We start from the raw sequence: 2,333 nt of genomic DNA, 5'->3' as shown, positions 1-2,333 counted from the left end.
TTTAGGTTATTAATGGTCTGAACTATCTAGACTATCCTGCCTTTTTAGTTTACATGATGATTTTATAGTTTATTCACAATAGTCCTAAATAACAATCTAAATTATGTTGGAACCTTTGAACTAATGTGCGCATGTGCATGTTTCCAAGCGTGCTTTCATGTATGTGCATGGTTATTAGTTATGAACCAATTTTTATGGGGTTCAATAAGTAGATCGGGGCCAGTCCGGTTAACAATATAGTACCGTATTAATTAAACTATGTAATTGTATCCATCATAATAAAATTGGGTGGTTTAGCTCTCCCGGTTCATTAAAAAACAATATAGTATTATTGTTATGCTACCTAGGAAGATTCAAATACAACCCAGGAGTCAGTGGCCGGGCCTTACCGGAGAGAGTGACCATTTGTTCCTGGGTGAGACCTTTAACTTTAAAGCTCTGGGTAAGCTGATCAACGTTAAAGCCTGGCCCTGGCAAATTAGTGAATGTCTCGGACGCTAATGAGACTGTTCCATCTCTTCGTCCAGCTGGGACCTCATATGAGAGCCCTCCAGTCTGCACAACAAAGAAACATATGTGTAATTAGGATAACTTTATATTTAAGAAATCCGCCCATGATGTGCAGGACCCGCAGGGGCCATTCACAAGACCAATAATGCTGGGGCTCCCTGTACGCACGTAGTCATAGAGCTTTCTGTTCATGAATCATGATCAATCAATAGCGGTCAGTGTCCAAAAACCAACTGGCTTTCTCTTACCAATTTCAGCTGATATCCGCCTTCAGCTAAGTTGATGTACAAAGTTCCAAAACCCAAATATTTAGTAGGCTTCCTGCTATGTCGGCAACCCTCAAAATTATAAAATTATATTTTTCTCTAATTAATGACAGGTCATGATTCTTACTTTATTAAAGTGAAAAGATGGAATTAGGTAGAATGGTGATCAATTGGGAGCTTGGATTTGATGTTTATGTTTGTGAAAATATTCTAGTGTTTGGCTCATGATCTTCTTTTTCTTTTTTTCTCTTTGGACTAAATTTTTATTTGAATTTGTTCTTAACATGGGCTAAAAATTACCCATCATCCAGCCACGTGGTTTAAGATAACTCATTGGATATTACAGCTAACGCTACTGATAAAAAAAAAAATTATGCACCACAGATAGTGCAGAATGCGCACATCGTCTGCGGTGATTAGCTCACGTGCAGGATCAAAATATGGCATACGAAAAAAAAAAATTTCTTCCAACCCTGCATAGTCAATTACCGTGGATGATGCGTACAGTTTTGCACCACCTGTGGTGCACAAAGAATTTTTCTGAAAATAATATTAAAGCTGATACTATCCAATCTAAGAGAAAGTAAATCAGGCTTGGTTCGATTTTCTGACCACAGCCCAAAGACTTTACCAACTATTCTTTGGACTAAAAGAGTTACTTGCATGAGTTAATTTGCATGGTCGAATTCCAAGTTAAATTTATCTGAGGCAAGGCATTAACACTGAAGGGATAAGCCGGTCGTCCCATCCATTTCTTTTCAGAAAGTCATCCAAGTGGGATGGTGCGTGGCCTCATTTTCTTTTCTATTTTGTAATGTTTAAACCAAGGCGTGAGCGATCCATGCTCACTGAAAAAGGGAACGCATCCAGCATACCAAAGAGCCTGTTGTAGTACATGGACAAATACAGGGGATGGTATAAAGGATTACCAGTTCTATGCTATCCCTTGCTGCAATTGCAAGTATGTCAGCACATGAAACCATTCCCGGGCATGTAGCTTCCAACAGGGCCTTAGCACTGTCAATGACATCAAATCCTCGGAGGCTTTTGTTGATCGAAGAATCCTTCTCTGCAGTGTTTGTTGAAGTTGAGTCTATGAGAACGGACCCATCGCAGCCCTGCAGTATAAGGAAACAAGGAATTAATGACATACTTATCACATTCCGAATTGTTTTCGATTCTGTTAATCTCTACTTCTCGAACACATCACATTCAAGCTAAGCATATTATCACAATGATTAAGGACCGAGGAAGGAGTTGGGCATGAATAAAGAGCTCATGAAGTTAGCTTACCCTGATGAAGCAGTCGTGGAAATGCATTCTCACAAGTCCAGCAGCCAGACCGATGTTACTAAGAAGTGCCACTGTAACCTGAGTCTTCACAATAAGCTCGGCCTGAGGACATATGCTGTCATAAAACCCCACTTGAAGCTGAGCCTCCAGCTGAGAACTCAAGCAGAAAACCACCATAACTGCTAACACAACCTCTTTCCCAAACCCCATCTCTCTCTCTCTCGATCTATTCCAACTCAAGTCTTATTTTGCCGGTATCCGAGC

At 40.1% G+C, this 2,333-nt stretch overlaps 1 protein-coding gene across 1 annotated transcript in view; it reads right to left on the bottom strand.

The window, feature by feature from the left end:
* Positions 1-2,333, bottom strand: part of LOC105043250 (peroxidase 5) — a 3,362-nt gene extending 1,029 nt beyond the window's left edge. Inside the window, exons 1-3 of the mRNA XM_010920724.4 lie at positions 2,070-2,333; positions 1,706-1,894; positions 390-555 (exon numbers count right to left, since the gene is read on the bottom strand). Coding sequence (XP_010919026.1) covers positions 390-555; positions 1,706-1,894; positions 2,070-2,279 — 565 coding nt within the window. The 5' untranslated portion in view covers positions 2,280-2,333. The remainder of the gene's footprint in view (positions 1-389; positions 556-1,705; positions 1,895-2,069) is intronic.

This window comes from Elaeis guineensis, chromosome 4, assembly GCF_000442705.2.
Source record: "Elaeis guineensis isolate ETL-2024a chromosome 4, EG11, whole genome shotgun sequence".
NCBI classification, from domain to species: Eukaryota; Viridiplantae; Streptophyta; class Magnoliopsida; order Arecales; family Arecaceae; genus Elaeis; species Elaeis guineensis.
Note: the sequence above shows the minus strand (reverse complement) of the source record. Positions and strands in the feature narration are given on the sequence as shown.